The 26,325-nt window shown below is 47.8% G+C and overlaps 1 protein-coding gene across 1 annotated transcript in view; it reads left to right on the top strand.

The window, feature by feature from the left end:
- Positions 1-3,857: 3,857 nt before the first annotated feature.
- The window catches only part of COMTD1 (catechol-O-methyltransferase domain containing 1), a 102,596-nt gene continuing 80,128 nt past the window's right edge, over positions 3,858-26,325 (top strand). The window contains exons 1-2 of the mRNA XM_069240794.1: positions 3,858-4,113; positions 24,185-24,318. Coding sequence (XP_069096895.1) covers positions 4,032-4,113; positions 24,185-24,318 — 216 coding nt within the window. The 5' untranslated portion in view covers positions 3,858-4,031. The remainder of the gene's footprint in view (positions 4,114-24,184; positions 24,319-26,325) is intronic.

The following is a 26,325-nucleotide window of genomic DNA, read 5'->3' as shown; positions in this document are numbered from 1 at the left end:
CCCGTCCCAGTGTCTCCAAAAAACATTTCCTGTCCACCCTTAACCTATTCCCCCACCCCCGTCCAACTCATAGGTCCCGTACTAGCACTGCAGCCAAAAAATCTCCGGGACCAGTGGTGCCTGTTGTTACAGGTATGTGGAGTGCACCGGCCACCAGGCCAGCCAGTGTGTACGGAGCCACAGCACATCCAGTCCCCCCCTGTGAAGCACCAGAAGTTGGACAGTGCCCGGCAGGAGAGGGGGAAGACTCCAGCCAGCAAAGCCGCTCACAGGGGTCCCGGGGGTGTGTCAACTCAGCTGTGACTCCTCCCAAGGTGGGGAAGGGGCAGAAGAAATCTCCAAAGTCTGGGAGGAGCAGCACGGCGGAGAAGACCGCCATCATCCCCGCTGGCCAGGAGGCCTCCGCCAGCCCCATCGTCACTGCCCAGGAGGCCACCGCCAGCCCCATCGTCACTGCCCAGGAGGCCTCTGCCAGCCCCATTGTCACTGCCCAGGAGGCCACCGCCAGCCTCATCGTCTCTGCCCAGGAGGCCATCGCCAGAGTCACTGCCCGGGAGGCCACCGCCAGCCCCATCGTCACTGCCCAGGAGGCCACCGCCAGCCACAGCCCAGCTGACCCATGAAGGACCGGCAGCCACAGCCCTGCTGGGCAATGAAGGACCGCCTTGGCAAGGACCACTGAACAGGGCAAAGACCGCCATGGAAAGCACCGCTGAACATGTCTGACACTGGCAACTCAAGCACCGCTGAACAGGCCAAGGACCGCTGAACATGGCAAAGACCGCCATGGAAAGCACCGCTAGCCCATTTGCGGCAGGGCCAGTGACGCAACTGGGACCGTCACAGGTGTGTGCTGCACTCTGGGCACCAGTCCCCCTCCAGAACCAGTGGAGTACAGCATCCACTCCGTCGGTCCTTGGCAGGATGAAGCACTCTGGGCATCAGTCCCCCTTCAAAACTAGTGGAGTACAGCATCCACTCCGTCTGTCCTGCACAGGAAGAAGCACTCTGGGCACCAGTCCCCCTCCAGAACCAGTGGAGAACAGCATCCACTCCATCAGTCCCGCACAGGATGAAGCACTCTGGGCACCAGTCCCCCTCCAGAACCAGTGGAGAACAGCATCCACTCCGTCTGTCCTGCACAGGATGAAGCACTCTGGGCACCAGTCCCCCTCCAGAACCAGTGGAGAACAGCATCCACTTGAGAGGCTTTGCACTCCCCAGGATGGTACAGTGGGCAAGCCACCCACTGTAGAGACTTGAGAGACTGTGGCTTTGCACTCCCCAGGATGGTACAGTGGGCAACCCACCCACTGTAGAGACTTGAGAGACTGTGGCTTTGCACTCCCCAGGATTGAACAGTGGGCAAGCCACCCACTGTAGAGACTTGAGAGACTGTGGCTTTGCACTCCCCAGGATGGTACAGTGGGCAACCCACCCACTGTAGAGACTTGAGAGACTGTGGCTTTGCACTCCCCAGGATTGAACAGTGGGCAAGCCACCCACTGTAGAGACTTGAGAGACTGTGGCTTTGCACTCCCCAGGATGGTACAGTGGGCAAGCCACCCACTGTAGAGACTTGAGAGACTGTGGCTTTGCAATCCCCAGGATTGAACAGTGGGCAACCCACCCACTGTAGAGACTTGAGAGACTGTGGCTTTGCACTCCCCAGGATACATCAATGGGCATGGAGCCCCCTCGTGGATCTGGCGTGGTGCACTCATCCAGCTGAGGTGCCCCCCTTCCCTTCCCCCTGAGGTGCCTGTTGTATTTCGATCTGATGCCCCTGCAGTGTTCTCTCCGTTTGGATCGGGTATCTTGGTGGGCCTCGCCCATGCATTTTGGGCCCAGTGGTCCACGGACTATGAATGGTGCAATACCTGCACTACCAATCGTGGTGTATATTTTGTTTATTGTGTATATATATATGTATATATTTGCTTACTGTATTTTGATATATTACAATGGTTCCACTCATTTCCTTTTGTCTTTGCATTCTTCCAGGGGGGTTGGGGGTTACTGTAATGTATAGATATGCATTGGTGTGTGTGTTGTAGTGGGTGAGGGTCGGGGTGGGGGTTGGGGTGTTGAGTGTTTGTGTCCCTGTATTTTTGCCTCCCCCCTCCCCTATGTCGTAGGTGCAGTACTCACCGTGGTCTTCACCTCCGGCATTGATGATCTTCGTAGAGGAGCAGGAAGACTAGTGCTGGCAGGATATGGAGTTCCGGCTCCATGGTGCCCTCCTTCCTCGTGGAGTGTGTAGAGGTGAGCGTTTTCCCTATGAAATGGCTGTTTCCGCCGTGTTTTTATCTGCGGTGAATCCGCCCCGGAAAAGGTGGCGGATTGGCAGGTTGTGATACTGTGGGCGGTACATTGTCTTCCGCCTGTCTGTTGGCGGTGACCGCCGCGCTGTTTGTTTATACCGCCGTGGCGGTCCGAGTGTTAAAGTGGCTGTCTTTGTTGGCGGTTTCCGCCACGGTCATAATTGCAATTTTTTTACCGCTGGCCTGTTGGCGGTCTTACCGCTGCTTTAACACCGTCCGCCAGGGTTGTAATGACCACCAGAGTCTGTTAGAAGGCAGCAAAGCCATACTTGCAGCGGGAGGCAGTTTCAAGGCGCTGGAACATGTGGTGATCTGCAGAATATTTTCTATAAATCCAACTGTTGCTGTCCACTCGGGGCACTTGGAAACAAGTTAGACAGAGCTGAAGCAGGGTTTAGACAGGGGAGACAGGAGATACAGTGTGTCTAAGGTATGAGAGACGAGACGTGGTTTGTCCGGGGTGAGGAGTAACCGGCCACCTCCCAATGCTCATTTGTGGGACATAGTAGGGTAATGCAAAGACCACTTGCACAGAACAGACTGGATTCCACATTGAGGTTGCACAAATGTATGGTACATATAGAGTCCAGGCAAGAGTGGCAGTCAGCATGGGATGAGTCAAGGCAAGGTTCACCCCAGGGGGCATGCAACTACTGATAGCCTTAGTGTGTCGGAAATTCCCTGAAACAAAGAGGGGTGTATACATTCTCCTACTCTGCCATTGCTGCCATGACTTGTATTTCCTCAGTAGAGTTCATTTCTAAAGGTATATCAATAAATAAAGAAATCTGTGGGGTTCTCAGCATTGTTATCTTAATATCTGTTATGAAGTTCTGTGGTTATACTGAATAATCAGCTAACTGCGTCCTTCGTCATTATCATATGAAATCTCCATTGAAGTCATAACTACTCTTTCACAATTGCTTTATTAACCTTCTTGCTTTTTCAAATTTGCTAGAAAATGCCAAATTTGCCCACTCTTAAAAAAAAACACAAAAAAAACTAAACCTCTCTTTTGCCAGTACAGCTTGCACGTTAGACTCGCACGCCACAGGCCGCTCATCCCGAGATTTTACACCCCACCACCTTCAAATGTCACCAGCCACCACTGGTGTTGTATGTAGAGATTGAACGTTTAATTCTCTTTCTCACAGTCACAAAGATAACAGATTAGATGGATAAAATAGAGATGATTTGATAGAAGACGCTTGGGCGGTAGCAAAAACTACATTTCAGGACAGATAATGGAATAAGCATATTACACCAAGGCACGTTGAGAAAATGCGTTTAGTAAAATGCAACATATAGCATTTCAAAGAACCAGTCAACAAAATAGGATAATTTAACAATGACACATAAGGTGGTGTAAAATTCTTTCATGGCACAATGAACGATAGTCGTTTGAAAAGTGTTTTTTTTTTTTTTTTTTTTTTTAGGGCGCATCGTTGCACACCACCTCCTGCAGGTGGCGCCAAACGACCGCAGTAGAGTGTTTTTTCTGTGTCGAAGGGTCTGGTGAAGCCCGGAGGCATCACCACGTGTTTCTGTGCATACCCAGGAAGCAGGGCTAGGAAGCATAAACTCACGTTGCTTTCTGTTTCACTTCTGGGCAAAGTCCACTTATTGACAAAGCATCACTGTCACTTCGGTAGCATCGAAGGGGCGCTCTATTTATTTCTCCCGGTCTGGCCCTGTGAGAGCGACAGCATGCCTTTCGAAGGGGTTTCCAAAGAGGCTGTTGTGGGGACGGCGATGTTGGGTGTTGCATTCGCAGCGGGCGTGCTCGTTGGTAAGTTCAGGGTGCCTGGTGCCCATTGTTATTGACACTGCAGGTGGTGACGTGACCTCTGAAGGTAATCAGTTAATCATACAGTATGAACAAAGACAAACTGAGCTGGTCACCCAAATGGCGCCAGCCAGGAGGATGGTCTGGTGAGTTAAGGTTTAGCCGTTGAGGTGGATTGTGAGTTCGAACCAGTGGCGTAACGAAACTTGAGAGGGGAGGGTGGGCTGCAAAGACCCTGGAGGGGGTCCCCTCCCCCAGAACCCAGTCAGGGGCCTGCCGCCCGTGCACAGTGTAGTGTGCCGAGGGGTCCCTCATGGCACTCGAGCTCCCCTCCCCCCACTGTGGGGACCTTTGTTACGCCATTGGTTTGAACCCCAGCCTAATTCCCTCCTTTCCGGGGTCAATAGACTCAAAGGTTGGGTAAGGGTAAAACATTTTTGGTTTGTAGTTCCTGGAGATGTAGAAGCACAGTATGAAATGTTATTTTAGAAACAGCTATTACATTCGCAGCACTGACATATTAAAGCTGAGGCAATTTAGCGAGGGGTACATTTTTTGGCTAAAAAAAGTCATGAGTCTCCCGCCTGAATCGGGCCTGTTGGTATGTATGCTTATGATGTGACTGATTGTGACCCAACTCTGTGAACTGTTTGTATAAATTATGATTGGCCTTCAGGCCAGTCTACCTCTCGCCCTGCATATTTTTTGGGTCGAAGCCTACCAGACAACCCAGCTGTCTGGTTTGCTAGCGTCAACCTTGGGGACATCCTGAAAGCTTACCTGGGAATGCATTCCGCCCATTGCATACCATTGGTTTTGTGCTTTGTGATTCACTTTTGCTTGTTTTATTTTCTCAGTCTTTATTTGCTTTTGGCTGTCCGCTTGTGTTCATCCCTCCAGTTGTACATAGCATTTTTCCTGGATTCATTCACAAATGCTCTCTTCCTGTAAACAGGCATTTACATTTTGTTCTTATCTTGTCACATTTGCTATACATTCAAAAACAGATGTCAAATGTCAGGCACTGTCTTCTGAGGGAGTTTGGTGGTTACTTTTCTTTCTCTAACTTCAAAGTGAGATGATTTATGTGACATTTCTGCTTGCTACCCATGTGAGAGAGGCTGTAGGATGATATTTTTTTCTAGCACCCAAAAAAGCTTAAGTGTCTGTATATAGCCTGTGCAAATATTTTAGAATATATCAGAATTAGGTAAGCACATTTTTTGTAATTCTGAAGTATAGTGTAAACATATTCTAATACAATAAAAACAAATCAATACACTTGGTTGTGCCATTTTCAATTATTATCATTTGTGGGCTGTATAATTTTAGCAGTAAAACTGCATGTCTGCTCAAATGTAATGGTCATTTCAATTGAAAATGTGCTGAAAATATGGTGCGTTGCCACATCATGCATATTACTCTATGACACTCTACTCCACTATATGGCAGTCCACTTTACAGCACTCTTCTCAGTGGCACTCTAAGACACTCTACTCACCTCTAAGCAACTCCAATGTATGCCACTCCACTCTACACCACTCTGCTCTGTGACACTCTACACCACTCCAGTCCACCCTACTCTACCTCATTCTATGCCTCTCCACTACAAGTGCCTCCACTTTTTGACACTTTACTTCTGTCTATGATATGCCACTCTGCATCTCTCCACCCTCACCATGACACTCTACTCAACTCTACAGCACTCTACTTCACTCTATTATAGTATGTGACTGTCCAATCCACTCTACTCTATGCTGTTCTGCACCCCTCCTCCCTGAACCCCTCCACTCTACGCCCCTCCACTCTGCGGCACGGCACTCTGCAATACTCTACTCCATGCCTCTCTACGCCATTCTACCCTCACCATGCCACTTCCCTCTGCTCCATTTTACTCCACTTCACTCAGGACCACTCTACGCCTCTCTATGCCACTTCACTCTAGGCCACTCACCACAACTCTATGCAACTCATTCTGCAACACTCCACTCTTCACCATGATACTCCACTCTACAACACTCCACTCTACAACACTCTGATCCACTCTACATCACTCTTTTCTGTGACACTCTTTGATACTTCACTCTATGCCACTCCATTCTACACCTCTCCACGCCACTCCATGATACTCCACGGTACTCCACTCTATGACACTCTACTCCGCGACATGCCATTCTGCGTCACTCTATGCCACGATATGCCACTCTACGACACTCTATGCCAATCTACGCCATTCCACTCTATGACTCTCTGTGTCACTTTACTCCACTCTATACCACTGCACGTTACACCACTTCACTCTGACACTTTACTCCACTCTATTGTACTCAACTCTATGGCACTTCACTCTATTGCACTCCACTGCACTTTAATCCAATCTGTACTATGCCACCCTACCCCTACCCCCGAACGCCACTCCACTCTATGAGACTGTACTCCACTTGATGCCACTCCACTCTAAGCCACTGTACTCCACTCTGTGCATTCTATGCTACTTCACTCTTTGACACTCCAGAGCACTCTGCTCCGCTCCACTCAGTGACACTCAGCTGCACTCTGCACTGCTCCACTCTATGACAAACCACTCTACAACACTCCACTGTACGAAATACCAGTCCACAATGCTCCTTTCCAAGACAGTCTGCTCCATTCCACTCAACTCCACTCTATGCCACTTTTCTGTAGGCCACTGTACTCAACTTTATGCCCCTCCACACTAAGAACTCCCACGACACTCTATTCCACTCCATAACAGTCTGCTGTATGACATTCCCCTCTTGATACTCCACAACACTCTAAACCACTCCATGACCCTCTACAACACCCTTTGCCACTCTCACCACTTTACTCCACTCTGTGCCACTCCACTCCATTACACTTTACACCACTCTATGCTATGCTACTCCACTCCATTCTGTGACACTGCACTCCACTTTATGCAATGCCACTCTACAAACCTGCACTCTATGTTAGTCCACACTAAGTCACTCCACTCTATTACACTCTAAACCATTCAACACCACACCATGCCATTCTGCTCCACTCTACAACACTCCTCTTCACTTTACTCTACTCTGTACCCTCCACTCTACACCCCTCCACTCTATGTCGCTCCATTCTACGTCAATCTACTCCTTTCCAGTGTATGACACTCTAGTCCACTCCATTCTGTGACACTCTGCTCCACTCTACACCACTGTACTCTTTGCCACTCCACAAGACTCTACAACTCCCCACTCTGTGACCCTCAACAATACTCTACTCTATGACACTCCACTCAATGCTTCACCACTCTACGCCACTCCACTCAAAGCCACATCACTCCATGACACTCTACTCCACTCTATAGCTCTTTACTCCACTGTACAACACTTTACCCCACTCTGCTACAGCACTCCATGTCCCTTACTTCCTCTCCACTCTACTCCACTGTATGCCACAACACCCGACCTCACTCTTTGCTCAGCCACTCTATGCCCCTACTCTCTAGCCCCTTCACTCCACGCCACTCATTCCATGCCCCTCCACTCTGCGCCAGTCTGCTCTACACCTCTCTACTCAACTCCACTCTTTTCCAATCCAATCTACAACAATCCACTCTATTGACACTCTACAAGACTCAACGCTACTCGACTCTGTGCCATTCCACTATATGCCACTCCACACCACTCTCCTCTACATCACATACTTTTAGCCTTACTGAACAGCAGCTGCCTTAGTGTACAACATGGCTAAAACACGCTGGCAAATCCTATAACTCTTGCATAGGAGAGACATATTGGCTTTGCACTTCTCAGCTGGTCATACTTTATCAGCTTACTTAAAGCTATAACAATTTTACCGAATCATTATTGCTGCTGTATTGGGACACTCAGTATTCCGGGCACACTGACAAATGTACTCATTATGAACACAGCAGAATTGCTGGAGGTTTGGGTGCTGCAGAAACAATAACAATGATACATCATGTGATCTTTAAATTCACAGTGTTATGTGAGTACTGTTGTGTGGTAGTAACACTGATCAAAAGCACAACATCAACATAACATCACAAGGTGCTTGTTTATCGTACATACAAGAGACCACAAGCTTTGCAAATTTCTGCCTTATTTAAATTACAAAGTTAGCCTAGAATTCTTCTTTACCTCAGCTATTGTTCCATAATTGTCCGCTCTGAAATTTGGGCCCTCATTTATACTTTTTGGTGCAAAACTGCACCAACGCAGTTTTGCACCAAAAAGTTTAGCACCGGCTTGCACCATTTCTAAGCACCTGCCAGGCACCATATTTATGGAATGGTGCAAGCCGGTGCAAAGGGTAGGTTAGCATTAAGAAAATGACGTTAGCCGCGTGGGACTGGCAATATGGAAGAAGGGGGTTTTGCACCAAAAAATGACATTAGGCAGGTTAGAGTAAAATAAATTACTCTAACCAGGCTAGCGTCATTTTCTGATGCAAAACCTTCCATACCACATGACTCCTGTATTAGAAAAGACAGGAGTCATGCCCACCACCCAAGTGGCCAGCACAGGGGACCAGGGTCCCCTGGGCATGGCCATTGCACCCAGTGCCATGTAGGGGGCCTCAATTAAGTGCTCCCAATGGCACTTTAAAAAAAAATACTTTACCTGTACTTACTTATACATACCTGAGATGGGGTTCACCCATCCTCCACTGTCCCTCTGGTGTGGGTGGGGGTGTCCCTGGGGCGGGCACCTGTGGGCTTATTCCATGGTGTTCCACCATGGAACTAGATCCACAGGTCCCCTAACGCCTGCTGACCCAGGTGTTAAATAACGGTGCAAAGCAAGCTTTGCACCATTTTTTGACCCCCTTTCCCCGTGCGTGATTTTAGCACGGAGGGGTATATATGGCACTAAGGCATTAGAGTAATTTATTGCACAGGAACGCCTACTTTGCATCTCATTGACGCAAAGTATGTTGCAAAGTCCCAAAACTGACTTTATCTCCATAAATTTGACGCTAGACGGGTCTAGCGCCTAAGTATAAATATGGAGTTCGTTTTGCACCAAATTTGCATTAAAAAAATGACGCACATTCAGCGCAACACAAGTATAAATATGCCCCTTGAACCTTTCCCTGGCATTTACAACTGACAATAAGGAAACTGAGACTTAAGGAAGTAAAGTAATTTGCTTAGCATTGCAACATTTAGTTAAGAAATGTGTTTTAGAACCACAGTTTGCACTTTAGCCACTACGCTTTATCTCACATTTTCTCAGATTTCTAGGCTGGTTGAACTTCGTGAGTCAGACAGGTACAGGATCTATTCTCTCAGTTTTGGTTCCTGTGTCTGTCACCTCAAGCTTTTTTTGTATTTTTCTTAGTTTCAGGACTGATTTGTTGATAAATAGAAATGTAAAAACTCTAGTATTGTCTTGAGAAGCTACCCTAATTGAGAAATTTTAGAAAAGTATATAAATATATACATATTTATATATCTTATGATTCTGTCAGGGAATAATTCGCTACAATGAATTATTACTGAAAGAGAGGCTTAAAGTAGTCCTCCTCGTGTTCAATTAATGAGAAAATATTACAGAAAGGAAAGAAGGGCACTAAATTATTAAGTGGGAAACAATCTATTTTCATAAACAGATCATGTTAGATATAACAGAAGAATGTTCCAAAGGGTGCTGTGGCGGGGCAGTGCTTGTGAAGGTGATGTGGTATAATACAGACAAATAATATATAGCAAGAAAACCACGAATGTTTGCTGACAACTAATGCAAACTAAGGGGCAGATTTAAGAAGCCCCTTGTGCCTCATTAGAGTCATTTTTCAGATGCTAATGTGGATTTAGGTTGTCAAAAACCCTGTGCCACATTTACAAAGTGGCGCAATGCACGCACCAGGTTATAATGTATGCAAGGGGGTGTTACGCCGTTAGGAGGCCCAGACAAATTGCGCAGTGGAATCTATTTGATTCCACTGCGCCATTTCTAGCATCATTTTTATGCCTGCCTAAGGGAGGTGTTAAAATGAGGCTCCCACTGTTTTTAGTGGACCCCCTTTCACTTTGCAGGATTAGCGTCAATATTTTTGGCGCTAATCCCGCAAAGTGCCGAACTAGTCAACATTTTGACGCCAGTTCCCTAATGTGCACCATGGTGTGCAGTATTATAAATACAGTGTACACATGGTGGCATTAGAGAGCGCAATTGGGTGCAAGAAAAGTGGCACATCAGGCATGATGCGCCACTTTTAATCACATCTGCCCCTCGATGTCTGTTGGTAAACTACTCAATGTTGTGCCCATCTGTAATCACATAAATCAAGCATTTGGTAATGTCAGTGTCAATCTTTCAACCCAGTTGGATATGATTTGTGGTCGGGTCTTGTAGGAAGTTGGCTCTGTATGCACTATTTCAAAGTAAGGAATAGTATGCACAGAGTCCAAGAGTTCCCCTTAGAGGTAAGATAGTGGCAAAAAGAGAAAATACTAATGCTCTATTTTGTGGTAGTGTGGTCGAGCAATAGGCTTATCCAAGGAGTAGTGTTAAGCATTTGTTGTACATACACATAGACAATAAATGAGGTACACACACTCAGAGACAAATCCAGCCAATAGGTTTTTATATAGAAAAATATCTTTTCTTAGTTTATTTTAAGAACCACAGGTTCAAATTCTACATGTAATATCTCATTCGAAAGGTATTGCAGGTAAGTACTTTAGGAACTTCAAATCATCAAAATTGCATGTATACTTTTCAAGTTATTCACAAATAGCTGTTTTAAAAGTGGACACTTAGTGCAATTTTCACAGTTCCTAGGGGAGGTAAGTATTTGTTAGGTTAACCAGGTAAGTAAGACACTTACAGGGCTTAGTTCTTGGTCCAAGGTAGCCCACCGTTGGGGGTTCAGAGCAACCCCAAAGTCACCACACCAGCAGCTCAGGGCCGGTCAGGTGCAGAGTTCAAAGTGGTGCCCAAAACACATAGGCTAGAATGGAGAGAAGGGGGTGCCCCGGTTCCGGTCTGCTTGCAGGTAAGTACCCGCGTCTTCGGAGGGCAGACCAGGGGGGTTTTGTAGGGCACCGGGGGGGACACAAGCCCACACAGAAATTTCACCCTCAGCAGCGCGGGGGCGGCCGGGTGCAGTGTAGAAACAAGCGTCGGGTTTGTAATGGAAGTCAATGGGAGATCTCGGGATCTCTTCAGCGCTGCAGGCAGGCAAGGGGGGGATTCCTCGGGGAAACCTCCACTTGGGCAAGGGAGAGGGACTCCTGGGGGTCACGTCTCCGGTGAAAGTCCGGCCCTTCAGGTCCTGGGGGCTGCGGGTGCAGGGTCTCTCCCAGGTGTCGGGACTTAGGATCCAAAGAGTCGCGGTCAGGGGAAGCCTCGGGGTTCCCTCTGCAGGCGGCGCTGTGGGGGCTCAGGGGGGACAGGTTTTTGTACTCACAGTCTTAGAGTAGTCCTGGGGTCCCTCCTGAGGTGTTGGATCGCCACCAGCCGAGTCGGGGTCGCCGGGTGCAGTGTTGCAAGTCTCACGCCTTTTGCGGGGAGCTTGCAGGGTTCTTTAAAGCTGCTGGAAACAAAGTTGCAGCTTTTCTTGGAGCAGGTCCGCTGTCCTCGGGAGTTTCTTGTCTTTTCGAAGCAGGGGCAGTCCTCAGAGGATGTCGAGGTCGCTGGTCCCTTTGGAAGGCGTCGCTGGAGCAGGATCTTTGGAAGGCAGGAGACAGGCCGGTGAGTTTCTGGAGCCAAGGCAGTTGTCGTCTTCTGGTCTTCCTCTGCAGGGGTTTTTCAGCTAGGCAGTCCTTCTTCTTGTAGTTGCAGGAATCTGATTTTCTAGGGTTCAGGGTAGCCCTTAAATACTAAATTTAAGGGCGTGTTTAGGTCTGGGGGGTTAGTAGCCAATGGCTACTAGCCCTGAGGGTGGGTACACCCTCTTTGTGCCTCCTCCCAAGGGGAGGGGGTCACAATCCTAACCCTATTGGGGGAATCCTCCATCTGCAAGATGGAGGATTTCTAAAAGTCAGAGTCACCTCAGCTCAGGACACCTTAGGGGCTGTCCTGACTGGCCAGTGACTCCTCCTTGTTGCTTTCTTTGTTCCCTCCAGCCTTGCCGCCAAAAGTGGGGGCCGTGGCCGGAGGGGGCGGGCAACTCCACTAAGCTGGAGTGCCCTGCTGGGCTGTGACAAAGGGGTGAGCCTTTGAGGCTCACCGCCAGGTGTTACAGCTCCTGCCTGGGGGAGGTGTTAGCATCTCCACCCAGTGCAGGCTTTGTTACTGGCCTCAGAGTGACAAAGGCACTCTCCCCATGGGGCCAGCAACATGTCTCTAGTGTGGCAGGCTGCTGGAACTAGTCAGCCTACACAGACAGTCGGTTAAGTTTCAGGGGGCACCTCTAAGGTGCCCTCTGTGGTGCATTTTACAATAAAATGTACACTGGCATCAGTGTGCATTTATTGTGCTGAGAAGTTTGATACCAAACTTCCCAGTTTTCAGTGTAGCCATTATGGTGCTGTGGAGTTCGTGTTTGACAGACTCCCAGACCATATACTCTTATGGCTACCCTGCACTTACAATGTCTAAGGTTTTGTTTAGACACTGTAGGGGTACCATGCTCATGCACTGGTACCCTCACCTATGGTATAGTGCACCCTGCCTTAGGGCTGTAAGGCCTGCTAGAGGGGTGGCTTACCTATACTGCATAGGCAGTGAGAGGCTGGCATGGCACCCTGAGGGGAGTGCCATGTCGACTTACTCGTTTTGTCCTCACTAGCACACACAAGCTGGCAAGCAGTGTGTCTGTGCTGAGTGAGAGGTCTCCAGGGTGGCATAAGACATGCTGCAGCCCTTAGAGACCTTCCTTGGCATCAGGGCCCTTGGTACTAGAAGTACCAGTTACAAGGGACTTATCTGGATGCCAGGGTCTGCCAATTGTGGATACAAAAGTACAGGTTAGGGAAAGAACACTGGTGCTGGGGCCTGGTTAGCAGGCCTCAGCACACTTTCAATTGTAAACATAGCATCAGCAAAGGCAAAAAGTCAGGGGGCAACCATGCCAAGGAGGCATTTCCTTACACAACCCCCCCCCAAACGAAAGAGGATGAGACTAACCTTTCCCAAGAGAGTCTTCATTTTCTAAGTGGAAGAACCTGGAAAGGCCATCTGCATTGGCATGGGCAGTCCCAGGTCTGTGTTCCACTATAAAGTCCATTCCCTGTAGGGAGATGGACCACCTCAACAGTTTAGGATTTTCACCTTTCATTTGCATCAGCCATTTGAGAGGTCTGTGGTCAGTTTGAACTAGGAAGTGAGTCCCAAAGAGGTATGGTCTCAGCTTCTTCAGGGACCAAACCACAGCAAAGGCCTCCCTCTCAATGGCACTCCAACGCTGCTCCCTGGGGAGTAACCTCCTGCTAATGAAAGCAACAGGCTGGTCAAGGCCATCATCATTTGTTTGGGACAAAACTGCCCCTATCCCATGTTCAGAGGCATCAGTCTGCACAATGAACTGCTTAGAATAATCTGGAGCTTTTAGAACTGGTGCTGAGCACATTGCTTGTTTCAGGGTGTCAAAGGCCTGTTGGCATTCCACAGTCCAGTTCACTTTCTTGGGCATTTTCTTGGAGGTGAGTTCAGTGAGGGCTGTCACAATGGATCCATATCCCTTCACAAACCTCCTGTAATACCCAGTCAAGCCAAGGAATGCCCTGACTTGAGTCTGGGTTTTTGGAGCTACCCAGTCCAGAATAGTCTGGATCTTGGGTTGGAGTGGCTGAACTTGGCCTCCACCTACAAGGTGTCCCAAGTAAACCACAGTTCCCTGCCCTATCTGGCATTTGGATGCCTTGATAGAGAGGCCTGCAGCTTGCAGAGCCTTCAAAACCTTCTTCAGGTGGACCAGGTGATCCTGCCAGGTGGAGCTAAAGACAGCAATATCATCAAGATAAGCTGTGCTAAAGGACTCCAAGCCAGCAAGGACTTGATTCACCAACCTTTGGAAGGTGGCAGGGGCATTCTTTAAACCAAAGGGCATAACAGTAAACTGATAATGCCCATCAGGTGTGGAGAATGCTGTTTTCTCTTTTGCTCCAGGTGCCATTTTTATTTGCCAGTACCCTGCTGTCAAGTCAAAGGTACTTAAGAATTTGGCAGCACCTAATTTGTCTATGAGCTCATCAGCTCTTGGAATTGGATGGGCATCTGTCTTGGTGACAGAATTGAGCCTTCTGTAGTCCACACAAAACCTCATCTCTTTCTTTCCATCTTTGGTGTGAGGTTTGGGGACTAAGACCACTGGGCTAGCCCAGGGGCTGTCAGAGCGCTCAATTACTCCCAATTCCAGCATCTTGTGGACTTCCACCTTGATGCTTTCCTTAACATGGTCAGATTGTCTAAAGATTTTATTTTTGACAGGCATGCTGTCTCCTGTGTCCACATCATGGGTACACAGGTGTGTCTGACCAGGGGTTAAGGAGAAGAGTTCAGGAAACTGTTGTAGGACTCTCCTACAATCAGCTTGCTGTTGGCCAGAGAGGGTGTCTGAGTAGATCACTCCATCTACTGTGCCATCTTTTGGGTCTGATGACAGAAGATCAGGGAGAGGTTCACTCTCTGCCTCCTGATCCTCATCTGTTACCATTAACAGATTCACATCAGCCCTGTCATGGAAGAGCTTAAGGCGGTTCACATGGATCACCCTCTTGGGGCTCCTGCTTGTGCCCAGGTCCACCAGGTAGGTGACCTGACTCTTCCTCTCTAGCACTGGGTAAGGGCCACTCCATTTGTCCTGGAGTGCCCTGGGAGCCACAGGCTCCAGAACCCAGACTTTCTGCCCTGGTTGGAACTCAACCAGTGCAGCCTTTTGGTCATACCAAAACTTCTGGAGTTGTTGGCTGGCCTCAAGGTTTTTGGTTGCCTTTTCCATGTACTCTGCCATTCTAGAGCGAAGGCCAAGTACATAGTCCACTATGTCCTGTTTAGGCTCATGGAGAGGTCTCTCCCAGCCTTCTTTAACAAGGGCAAGTGGTCCCCTTACAGGATGACCAAACAGAAGTTCAAAGGGTGAGAATCCTACTCCCTTCTGTGGCACCTCTCTGTAAGCGAAAAGCAGACATGGCAAGAGGACATCCCATCTCCTTTTGAGTTTTTCTGGGAGCCCCATGATCATGCCTTTTAATGTCTTGTTGAATCTCTCAACTAAGCCATTAGTTTGTGGATGGTAGGGTGTAGTGAATTTATAAGTCACTCCACACTCATTCCACATGTGCTTTAGGTATGCTGACATGAAGTTGGTACCTCTGTCAGACACCACCTCCTTAGGGAAACCCACTCTGGTAAAAATACCAATGAGGGCCTTGGCTACTGCAGGGGCAGTAGTCGACCTAAGGGGAATAGCTTCAGGATACCTGGTAGCATGATCCACTACTACCAGGATATACAGATTTCCTGAGGCTGTGGGAGGTTCTAGTGGACCAACTATGTCCACACCCACTCTTTCAAAGGGAACCCCCACCACTGGAAGTGGAATGAGGGGGGCCTTTGGATGCCCACCTGTCTTACCACTGGCTTGACAGGTGGGGCAGGAGAGGCAAAACTCCTTAACCATGTTGGACATATTGGGCCAGTAGAAGTGGTTGACTAACCTCTCCCACGTCTTGGTTTGTCCCAAATGTCCTGCAAGGGGAATGTCATGGGCCAATGTTAGGATGAACTCTCTGAACAGCTGAGGCACTACCACTCTCCTAGTGGCACCAGGTTTGGGGTCTCTGGCCTCAGTGTACAGGAGTCCATCTTCCCAATAGACTCTATGCGTTCCATTTTTCTTGCCTTTGGACTCTTCAGCAGCTTGCTGCCTAAGGCCTTCAAGAGAGAGACAGGTTTCTTGTCCCTTACACAGCTCCTCCCTTGAGGGTCCCCCTGGGCCTAAGAGCTCAACCTGATAAGGTTCAAGCTCCAAAGGCTCAGTTCCCTCAGAGGGCAGAACTTCTTCCTGAGAAGAGAGGTTCCCTTTCTTTTGCTGTGTTGCAGTTGGTTTCCCAACTGACTTTCCTTTCCTCTTGGTAGGCTGGGCCATTCTTCCAGACTCCAGCTCTACTTGTTCACCCTGTGCCTTGCATTGTGCTCTTGTTTTCACACACACCAGTTCAGGGATACCCAGCATTGCTGCATGGGTTTTTAGTTCTACCCCAGCCCATGCTGAGGACTCCAGGTCATTTCCAAGCAGACAGTCCACTGGGATATTTGAGGAGACCACCACCTGTTTCAGGCCCTTGACCCCTCCCCATTCTAAAGTAACCATTGCCATGGGATGTACTTTTCTCTGATTGTCAGCGTTGGTGACTGTGTAAGTATTTCCAGTCAGGTATTGGCCAGGGGAAACCAGTTTCTCTGTCACCATGGTGACACTGGCACCTGTATCCCTCAGGCCTTCTATTCTAGTCCCATTAATTAAGAGTTGCTGTCTGTATTTTTGCATGTTAGGCGGCCAGACAGCTAGTGTGGCTAGATCCACCCCACCCTCAGAAACTAGAGTAGCTTCAGTGTGGACCCTGATTTGCTCTGGGCACACTGTTGATCCCACTTGGAGACTAGCCATACCAGTGTTACCTGGATGGGAGTTTGGAGTGGAACCTTTCTTGGGACAGGCCTTGTCTCCAGTTTGGTGTCCATGCTGTTTACAGCTATGACACCAGGCCTTTTTGGGATCAAAGTTTTTACCCTTGTACCCATTGTTTTGTGAAGAGGCTCTGGGCCCACCCTCCTGTGCAGGTTTTTGGGGGCCTGTAGAAGACTCTTTACTATTTTTAGTTTTGGTTGTCTCATCACCCTTCCCCTGGGGAGTCTTTGTGACCCCTTTCTTTTGGTCACCCCCTGTTGAAGTCTTGGACACCCTTGTCTTGACCCAATGGTCCGCCTTCTTTCCCAATTCTTGGGGAGAAATTGGTCCTAGGTCTACCAGATGCTGATGCAGTTTATCATTGAAACAATTACTCAATAGGTGTTCTTTCACAAATAAATTGTACAGCCCATCATAATTACTTACACCACTGCCTTGAATCCAACCATCTAGTGTTTTCACTGAGTAGTCAACAAAGTCAACCCAGGTCTGGCTCGAGGATTTTTGAGCCCCCCTGAACCTAATCCTGTACTCCTCAGTGGAGAATCCAAAGCCCTCAATCAGGGTACCCTTCATGAGGTCATAAGATTCTGCATCTTTTCCAGAGAGTGTGAGGAGTCTATCCCTACACTTTCCAGTGAACATTTCCCAAAGGAGAGCACCCCAGTGAGATCTGTTCACTTTTCTGGTTACACAAGCCCTCTCAAAAGCTGTGAACCACTTGGTGATGTCATCACCATCTTCAAATTTTGTCACAATCCCTTTGGGGATTTTTAACATGTCAGGAGAATCTCTGACCCTATTTATATTGCTGCCACCATTGATGGGTCCTAGGCCCATCTCTTGTCTTTCCCTTTCTATGGCTAGGAGCTGTCTCTCCAAAGCCAATCTTTTGGCCATCCTGGCTAACAGGAGGTCATCTTCACTGAGAGCATCCTCAGTGATTTCAGAAATGTGGGACCCTCCTGTGAGGGACTCACCATTTCTGACTAACACAGTTGGAGACAGGACTTGAGGGGTCCTGTTCTCCCTATTTAGGACTGGAGGAGGGACATTGGCCTCCAAGTCACTAATTTCTTCCTCTGTGAGGTCATCATCAGAGGGGTTGGCTTTTTCAAACTCTGCCAACAGCTCCTGGAGCTGAATTTTGGTAGGTCTGGAGCCAATGGTTATTTTTTTGATATTACAGAGAGACCTTAGCTCCCTCATCTTAAGATGGAGGTAAGGTGTGGTGTCGAGTTCCACCACATTCATCTCTGTATCAGACATTATTTTGCTAAAAGTTGGAAGACTTTTTAAAGAATCTAACACTGTTTCTAGAATCTAATTTCAAACTTTTAACAAACTTTTTAAACTCTAAAAGACAATGCTAAACAGGGACTTAACACACAAGGCCCTAGCAGGACTTTTTAAGAATTTAGAAAAATTTCAAATTGCAAAAATGAATTTCTAATGACAATTTTGGAATTTGTCGTGTGATCAGGTATTGGCTGAGTAGTCCAGCAAATGCAAAGTCTTGTATCCCACCGCTGCCACCAATGTAGGAAGTTGGCTCTGTATGCACTATTTCAAAGTAAGGAATAGTATGCACAGAGTCCAAGAGTTCCCCTTAGAGGTAAGATAGTGGCAAAAAGAGATAATACTAATGCTCTATTTTGTGGTAGTGTGGTCGAGCAATAGGCTTATCCAAGGAGTAGTGTTAAGCATTTGTTGTACATACACATAGACAATAAATGAGGTACACACACTCAGAGACAAATCCAGCCAATAGGTTTTTATATAGAAAAATATATTTTCTTAGTTTATTTTAAGAACCACAGGTTCAAATTCTACATGTAATATCTCATTCGAAAGGTATTGCAGGTAAGTACTTTAGGAACTTCAAATCATCAAAATTGCATGTATACTTTTCAAGTAGCTGTTTTAAAAGTGGACACAGTGCAATTTTCACAGTTCCTAGGGGAGGTAAGTATTTGTTAGGTTAACCAGGTAAGTAAGACACTTACAGGGCTTAGTTCTTGGTCCAAGGTAGCCCACCGTTGGGGGTTCAGAGCAACCCCAAAGTCACCACACCAGCAGCTCAGGGCCGGTCAGGTGCAGAGTTCAAAGTGGTGCCCAAAACACATAGGCTAGAATGGAGAGAAGGGGGTGCCCCGGTTCCGGTCTGCTTGCAGGTAAGTACCCGCGTCTTCGGAGGGCAGACCAGGGGGGTTTTGTAGGGCACCGGGGGGGACACAAGCCCACACAGAAATTTCACCCTCAGCAGCGCGGGGGCGGCCGGGTGCAGTGTAGAAACAAGCGTCAGGTTTGTAATGGAAGTCAATGGGAGATCTCGGGATCTCTTCAGCGCTGCAGGCAGGCAAGGGGGGGATTCCTCGGGGAAACCTCCACTTGGGCAAGGGAGAGGGACTCCTGGGGGTCACGTCTCCGGTGAAAGTCCGGCCCTTCAGGTCCTGGGGGCTGCGGGTGCAGGGTCTCTCCCAGGTGTCGGGACTTAGGATCCAAAGAGTCGCGGTCAGGGGAAGCCTCGGGGTTCCCTCTGCAGGCGGCGCTGTGGGGGCTCAGGGGGGACAGGTTTTTGTACTCACAGTCTTAGAGTAGTCCTGGGGTCCCTCCTGAGGTGTTGGATCGCCACCAGCCGAGTCGGGGTCGCCGGGTGCAGTGTTGCAAGTCTCACGCCTTTTGCGGGGAGCTTGCAGGGTTCTTTAAAGCTGCTGGAAACAAAGTTGCAGCTTTTCTTGGAGCAGGTCCGCTGTCCTCGGGAGTTTCTTGTCTTTTCGAAGCAGGGGCAGTCCTCAGAGGATGTCGAGGTCGCTGGTCCCTTTGGAAGGCGTCGCTGGAGCAGGATCTTTGGAAGGCAGGAGACAGGCCGGTGAGTTTCTGGAGCCAAGGCAGTTGTCGTCTTCTGGTCTTCCTCTGCAGGGGTTTTTCAGCTAGGCAGTCCTTCTTCTTGTAGTTGCAGGAATCTGATTTTCTAGGGTTCAGGGTAGCCCTTAAATACTAAATTTAAGGGCGTGTTTAGGTCTGGGGGGTTAGTAGCCAATGGCTACTAGCCCTGAGGGTGGGTACACCCTCTTTGTGCCTCCTCCCAAGGGGAGGGGGTCACAATCCTAACCCTATTGGGGGAATCCTCCATCTGCAAGATGGAGGATTTCTAAAAGTCAGAGTCACCTCAGCTCAGGACACCTTAGGGGCTGTCCTGACTGGCCAGTGACTCCTCCTTGTTGCTTTCTTTGTTCCCTCCAGCCTTGCCGCCAAAAGTGGGGGCCGTGGCCGGAGGGGGCGGGCAACTCCACTAAGCTGGAGTGCCCTGCTGGGCTGTGACAAAGGGGTGAGCCTTTGAGGCTCACCGCCAGGTGTTACAGCTCCTGCCTGGGGGAGGTGTTAGCATCTCCACCCAGTGCAGGCTTTGTTACTGGCCTCAGAGTGACAAAGGCACTCTCCCCATGGGGCCAGCAACATGTCTCTAGTGTGGCAGGCTGCTGGAACTAGTCAGCCTACACAGACAGTCGGTTAGGTTTCAGGGGGCACCTCTAAGGTGCCCTCTGTGGTGCATTTTACAATAAAATGTACACTGGCATCAGTGTGCATTTATTGTGCTGAGAAGTTTGATACCAAACTTCCCAGTTTTCAGTGTAGCCATTATGGTGCTGTGGAGTTCGTGTTTGACAGACTCCCAGACCATATACTCTTATGGCTACCCTGCACTTACAATGTCTAAGGTTTTGTTTAGACACTGTAGGGGTACCATGCTCATGCACTGGTACCCTCACCTATGGTATAGTGCACCCTGCCTTAGGGCTGTAAGGCCTGCTAGAGGGGTGGCTTACCTATACTGCATAGGCAGTGAGAGGCTGGCATGGCACCCTGAGGGGAGTGCCATGTCGACTTACTCGTTTTGTCCTCACTAGCACACACAAGCTGGCAAGCAGTGTGTCTGTGCTGAGTGAGAGGTCTCCAGGGTGGCATAAGACATGCTGCAGCCCTTAGAGACCTTCCTTGGCATCAGGGCCCTTGGTACTAGAAGTACCAGTTACAAGGGACTTATCTGGATGCCAGGGTCTGCCAATTGTGGATACAAAAGTACAGGTTAGGGAAAGAACACTGGTGCTGGGGCCTGGTTAGCAGGCCTCAGCACACTTTCAATTGTAAACATAGCATCAGCAAAGGCAAAAAGTCAGGGGGCAACCATGCCAAGGAGGCATTTCCTTACAGGTCTTCATAAGGATAAACCAAGGGATAGACCCAAGGTCTTCACAAGGAAAGTGTGTTCAGCGGTGTGCCTATCTGTGCTAAACATAGACAATTAATGAAAGCTTGCTAAAGCTCTTACCTCACAAGTCTTGAGGTAGCTATTGGTGATAAGAATGAGATCTATTTGATAGGACCCAGCAAAATGAGGCCCTACAAAATGTACAGAAGCCAGAATTAAAAATTGATAGTGCAGCACAAATCTGTATAAGCCGTCACAATGGTAGTTGCTCACTAACTGCTATGTAAGTACCCGGGTACAAGGGCCTCCATGACACTCTGTATATAAGAAAAATAGATCAATTTATGCCACCTATGTTGACAATTAATGATATAAGGCAGCTCTGCCGTGTCTGTTTGTGTGCAAGGTTGAGACTGTATATGTGTCCATAGACTACGTAAGTATGCGTGAAGTGGGGACTCGTATATCAATCAAATCTATTGGGCTCTCATGGTCAAGCACATTAAACCACAGAAATAATCATACAGAGTCTAAGTCAAGGACTGCATTCAATTGACTAAGTGCCCGTGATCACTAATTTAAACCAGGGTTGCAGTGTTATTTGCATACCTGTCAACTAGTATAAACATCTCATACTGAGGTTCATGATATATTATTATTCATATGGGGACTCACATATCGATGGAATTAATTGAATCTTCATCTCAAGCACATAGATACACAGAAATGCTAATTCAGTGTGTATTTAAAAGCCTGGATTAGAGCACTAAAAGACAATAATTCAACTTGGACTTCAGTACGATTCGACAGATATGTGATTTACACACACTAAACTTACTAGTTTAAGTAAAATGTACAGACTTCAGCATTTGGAAATGTCTTTAATTACTATTTCAAACGCACATTGTCATTTGTTAACAGGCAAGTGGGGCGAATCCTCCATTAGGGCAGAGGAGCGTCGCCCCCCCGCCAGCAGCGGCAGCTGCAAAACCTTTAAAAGAAAACAATAATAAACATAGTTTATTACTGTTTTCTTTTAAAGGGACGGGGCTACAGAGGTGGCGAGCAGTAAGGGGGAGATGCAGCAGTCCCCCCAGAGCGCATTTGTGTTTGGCCGGCCGTCTCATGCCGGCCAAACACACATGTGTAATAGGTACTCTCCAGCCCAGCAACTGTGTTGCAGGTCTGGGGAGAGCCTGCACAGGCTCTCAGTCTGCCTGGGAGCGCCCTAGCTGGGCGCTCCCAACCAATCCTGATACTGCTTTAAACAGCGTCAGGATTGGCTACAGGGCAGGCTGGGAGCCTGTGCCTGCAGCCGGCTGATGCAGAGGACACAGAGGAGCAGCGCGGCCTGCGTGCAGGTAAGTTTATTTTTTATGTTTTTCATTTTATTAATATTTCCCCCGTAGTGGACTCCCTGCCACCACCCCGGCCCTTTAAACACCCGCAAGCCGCAACTGCAGGCAAGCAGACATATACCACCTTTAATCATGTGATCTGCATACAAACCCAGATTACAGCAGTCAGGGCCGGCTTTAGTGCCAGTGGTGCCTGGTGCGACAATCTTTTTTTGGTGCTCCCCCGCCCCATTACTCCTTTCTCTATGAATTCTTCCAATACCACTCTCCATCAGCGAACCTCGTATCCCCATAGCCTCTCTGATATACATTTCGGGCCGTATTTATACTCCGTTTGCGCCGAATTTGCGTCGTTTTTTTCGACGCAAATTCGACGCAGAACTAACGCCAACTAACGCCATATTTATACTCTGGCGTTAGACGCTTCGGGCGCCAAAGTGCCCGGAGTGTGCGTCATTTTTTAGCGTGAACCCCTTCCTTGCGTTAATGATATGCAAGGGAGGCGTTCCCGTCTTAAAAAATGACTCCCAGGCCTTTACGTGGTATTTATACTCCCGGGCAAAAATGACGCCCGGGAGTGGGCGTGGCCAAAAACGGCGCTTTTGCGCCGCTTTTTAACGCCTGGGTCAGGGATGGCGTTAAGGGACAAGTGGGCTCAAAATGAGCCCAGAGTGCCCTCCCCTGCCCCCAGGGACCCCCCCTGCCACCCTTGCCCACCCCAGGAGGACACCCAAGGACGGAGGGACCCATCCCATGGACATTAAGGTAAGTTCAGGTAAGTATTTTTTTTTTTTTTTTTTGAGGCATAGGGGGGCCTGATTTGAGCCCCCCTACATGCCACTATGCCCAATGACCATGCCCAGGGGACAGAAGTCCCCTGGGCATGGCCATTGGGCAAGGGGGCATGACTCCTATCTTTACAATGATAGGAGTCATGTTGATGGGGGATGGGCGTCGAAAATAAATGGCGCAAGTCGGGTTACGATGATTTTTTCAACGTAACCTGACTTGCCCCATTTTAAGACGCCCATGCGCCATTTTCCCCCTACGCCGGCGCTGCCTGGTGTACGTGGTTTTTCTCGCGCACACCAGGCAGCGCCGGTCTGCTTGCGCCGGCTAACGCCATTCAATAAATACGGCGCCCGCATGGCGCTTCAGAATGGCGTTAGCCGGCGCAAAACTTTTTGACGCTAAACTGCGTTAGCGCAGTTTAGCGTCAAAAAGTATAAATATGGGCCTTCATTTTTTTGTAGTGCTACTCATGGTTCACTCACACTGCGTTTGGTGATTTGCATGGTACACGTTTTTTGCAGCAGGCACAGTAACCCTCACGCTACTTTATGGTGAGCCAAAACTGCCACTCAACAAATCTCTCACCAGTAGGAACATTAATCACCACAGTTATCTAGACTTTTTTTTTATTGTTGCTTGAAAACGGCTGGACGCAAAATCAAGGTCACCTGCTTTTAGATAGAAAGTTATTTTTAAAGACAGCGCCCTCTACCAAAGTCAAAGCCAGGTGCAGCTGCACCGGTCGCACCGCCCTAAAGACAGCCCTGACAGCAGCGATTAGATGTGAAAAAACCCCTGTGAGTACATGCGTGCATGCTGCTTACATTCCTCAAACACAGCGAGTGGCAAAAACACAAAACTACAAAGGAAACCCTTTGTCCAATTTCTGTATGGATTACAATCGATTTTTAACGAATGGTGTGAAAAAGGTGTATGCAAATTTGTTAGTTGTACATTTTATTTCCGAAGTAGAATTGTGTTTTTCGAGTTCTGAAGCAATTACTGTAAACTAGCTAGTAGCTTTGTTGTTTTGTTGCGAAAAATATAAAAAATATTCAAAGAGCTTTGTATTTTTTGGAGTTTCCTTCTGCCCTGCCTTAAATCTTCATTTTCTATGCCTCAGGGAAAAAATATCATATTTCAATGTTTCGAAAGAGCAAGTCTCCAAAAGCCTTTGACAAGGAGAGTGATCCTGGAAAGGCATATGCTTTGAAGCACTCACTTCGCGAACATCCTGTGCTAAAGAAAATGCGTCAGGTTGGTAGAAAGATATAGCAAGTATTTTAAAAGTGTGCATGGAATGCTTAACAGTTCATTGACTTTGTGTAGTTTACATTTAAAGTATATTGACCACCTTTGAAATCGTGCAAAATATTATTACTGTGGTTCCCAATTGTTGACTAAAATGATCCCTACCAGTAATGTGCCAGTGACCTACTAAACATTATGGGGAAGAGTTACAAATATTTGGTCCCACAGCTACATCTGTGTATATAGAGAACATTGTGTGGATCAGTGTGGACACCAACAGCTTTTGATGCAAAGCCTGAACTACTAAAAAAGCCAGGACAGGGTTTTTCCTAAAAAAATAACACCTTCTTGAAGCATGAAAAATGTTTCAATTTCTCCAAACGTTCAACACATTGTATGCGTACTGCACTGCACAGCACTGCTCAATATGAAATATTATAGACAATTTGTAGGCATAGTTTTCAAAGGTATAATAGATTTTGCACTGGAATGGTATGCTTAGAGTGCAAAGGCTAAGCCAGGCATCATTAATTAATGATGCACTAGGAAATAAATACATTGAACATACTATATTGTGATATTACATCTGAATCTCCCACCACCAAATGAACGATCGTGTATGAGTGTTTGTTGCTAGTCTCATTAATAAAGTGATACTTTAGATGTATTTTTGTATGTTGTAATAATTTGCTGCAATTTGCGACAATGATTAACTGATGTTCCTAGTATCACAAATTATTTAATAAACTGTCTAGATACACGTATCACCTTTCTAGGCCTTGTTCCTTTCTCTCCTTCCAGGACAATTGTATTCATATGAAGCCAAATAATGACGGTGGTATTAGTTTGATTTTGAGAGGGTGGACCACAAACAGTGCTTCATGGTGCTGAAGGGCAATTATAACACACCTTCATGAGCTGTTATAGTCTGGTGTTCATATTTGCAGATCCCTATATTAAAAAGGGTCTGGGTCATATCTTTATTCTGCATGGTTCAGGGCCCAGTTGGTTTTCCGTGGCCATGTGGTTCATTAACTCTGGCTGGACAATGAGCAGCCATTCTTTCTATGGGCAGGATGTGAATACCTGTCATATTCAAATAGTAGAAACAGGAGGCTTCTTTAAGAGATTTAGTTACGTCAGCAGCTCAACCATTAAAGTTCCACCTTTACAGGCTGGGCCCACATTGTTCCCTGCACGCAGCAGAGGGTACAATACAGAGGTGAGGCTTAAAAGCTGTGCATCTCTCAGGGCACTCCATTATTAAATTAAATGACATAATAATTCAGTGGTACATTACTGTTTTTTTGTAAGGGTGGGTGGAAGTCACAGAATTTGACTCTGCGGAATTACCTGGAGTAACATAAAAACTCAGCAGAATTCTGCAGACTTCCGCCAAGGGGTGGAAATAGGCACGCCCGGTGCTCACGCTGTATTTTAGTACCCGTAGCGCATTTATCACTGAAAAATCAGTGCAAATGGGCCATGCAGCATGCCAGAGGACACAGCTACTCGAGTTCATTTTGGTGTATTTGGAGTAGATTTTCAACATGAGCGTCAGTCTTCTGACCGCGAACGGTCGCCACCGCTCTTCTTAGAAAACTCTCTCCAGATGTCCTCCTGGCGACTGGAAATTGTGCTCGGGGACACCAAGGCCCATATTTATACTTTTTGTAGCACCGCGTTTGCGTCATTTTTTGACGCACAAGCGACGCAAACTTGCAAAATACAATTGTATTTTGCAAGTTTGTGCCGTTTTTGCGCCCAAAAGCGGCTCAAATGCAGCGCTAAAAAAGTATAAATATGGGCCCAAGTCTCACTTGTGCTTTCCAGCTTTCCATACTGGAGCCGCGTGTGAGAAAAAATTCTGCCACTTGGTGGAATTTGCCCAGAACTCCGCATTACAAAAGTAACATGGAGTCACCAAAATCCTGCCAATTCCGCAGACGGAACGGAATATTTCACCCACCCCTAAGTCTTTGCTGACACCTCAGTTAAGCTACGCAAGTCTAA

The sequence above is a fragment of the Pleurodeles waltl genome, chromosome 6, assembly GCF_031143425.1.
Source record: "Pleurodeles waltl isolate 20211129_DDA chromosome 6, aPleWal1.hap1.20221129, whole genome shotgun sequence".
In the NCBI taxonomy this organism is placed as follows: domain Eukaryota; kingdom Metazoa; phylum Chordata; class Amphibia; order Caudata; family Salamandridae; genus Pleurodeles; species Pleurodeles waltl.
Note: the sequence above shows the minus strand (reverse complement) of the source record. Positions and strands in the feature narration are given on the sequence as shown.